The sequence below is a fragment of the Corvus kubaryi genome, unplaced genomic scaffold, assembly GCF_017639235.1.
Source record: "Corvus kubaryi isolate FWS band 111438036 unplaced genomic scaffold, C.kubaryi_AGA036_p1.0 36650, whole genome shotgun sequence".
In the NCBI taxonomy this organism is placed as follows: domain Eukaryota; kingdom Metazoa; phylum Chordata; class Aves; order Passeriformes; family Corvidae; genus Corvus; species Corvus kubaryi.
The window spans coordinates 9,110-10,087 of record NW_024580912.1 but is presented as its reverse complement, the minus strand read 5'-3'; the positions used below and the strand labels follow the sequence as shown (position 1 = coordinate 10,087).

Below are 978 nucleotides of genomic sequence, written 5' to 3'. Positions count from 1 at the left end.
CCCATCCCTGGATCCCACCGGGAATGTCCCCTATGGATATCCCAAACCCTCCTGCCCATCCCTCGCCCTCCTCCCGGGAATCCTCTTCCAGAGAGAGCCTCGAACCCCCAAATCCTGGGATGAGAACCTCTCCGAAAACCCCGGATGCGGAGGAGAGGAGGACGAGGCGGAATCCGACGCTCCGGGCTGAGAATTCCAAGCTTTTCCCAGGATTCAAGACCTGCGTCCTGACCAACAACTGGGTGGACGACAGCGACGGCCGATCGGCCGCGGCCGCGCTCCTGGAGCGGCTCCGGCGCCACTTCGACCTGGTCCTGGAATCCTGCCGGATCGGGATGTGCCAACCGGATCCCGGGATCTACTCCTACGCCCTGGAGGCCCTGCAGGCGCAGCCGCAGGAGGTGCCCTGATCCCAAAAAAAAAAACCCTGGGAATGGGGGGTTTTTCCAGCCCCATAAATCCTTGGATGGATCCTTGGATGTTCCCAGGGATTTGAAGCTTCAGGAGATGCCACAATCCCAAAAAAACCCTGGGAATGGGGGATTTTCCAGCCCCACAAATCCTTGATTGAATCCTTGGATGATTCCCAGGGATTTGAAACCTCAGGAGATGCCCTGATCCCAAAAAAAAACAGGGAATGGGGGATTTTCCAGGCTCCCAAATCCTTGGATGAATCCTTGGATGTTCCCAGGGATTTGAAGCCTCAGGAGATGCCCTGATCCCAAAAATCCCTGGGAATGGGAGGGTTCCTCCAATCCCACAAATCCTTGGATGAATCATTGGAGTGAGGCCACAGGAGGTGCCCTGATCCCAAAAAAACCCTGGGAATGGGAGGATTTTCCAGCCCCACAAATCCTTGGATGGATCCTTGGATGCTCCCAGGATTAGGAAACCTCAGGAGGTGCCCTGATCCCAAAAAAACCCTGGGAATGGGGATTTTCCAGCCCCACAAATCCTTGGATGGATCCTTGGATGTTC

At 55.8% G+C, this 978-nt stretch overlaps 1 protein-coding gene across 1 annotated transcript in view; it reads left to right on the top strand.

Moving 5' to 3' along the window:
• Positions 1–104: 104 nt before the first annotated feature.
• Positions 105–978, top strand: part of EPHX2 (epoxide hydrolase 2) — a gene marked incomplete at its 3' end in the record, with an annotated part of 4,718 nt that continues 3,844 nt past the window's right edge. Inside the window, exon 1 of the mRNA XM_042020011.1 lies at positions 105–401. Within this exon, the coding sequence (XP_041875945.1) occupies positions 120–401 (282 nt within the window). The remainder of the gene's footprint in view (positions 402–978) is intronic.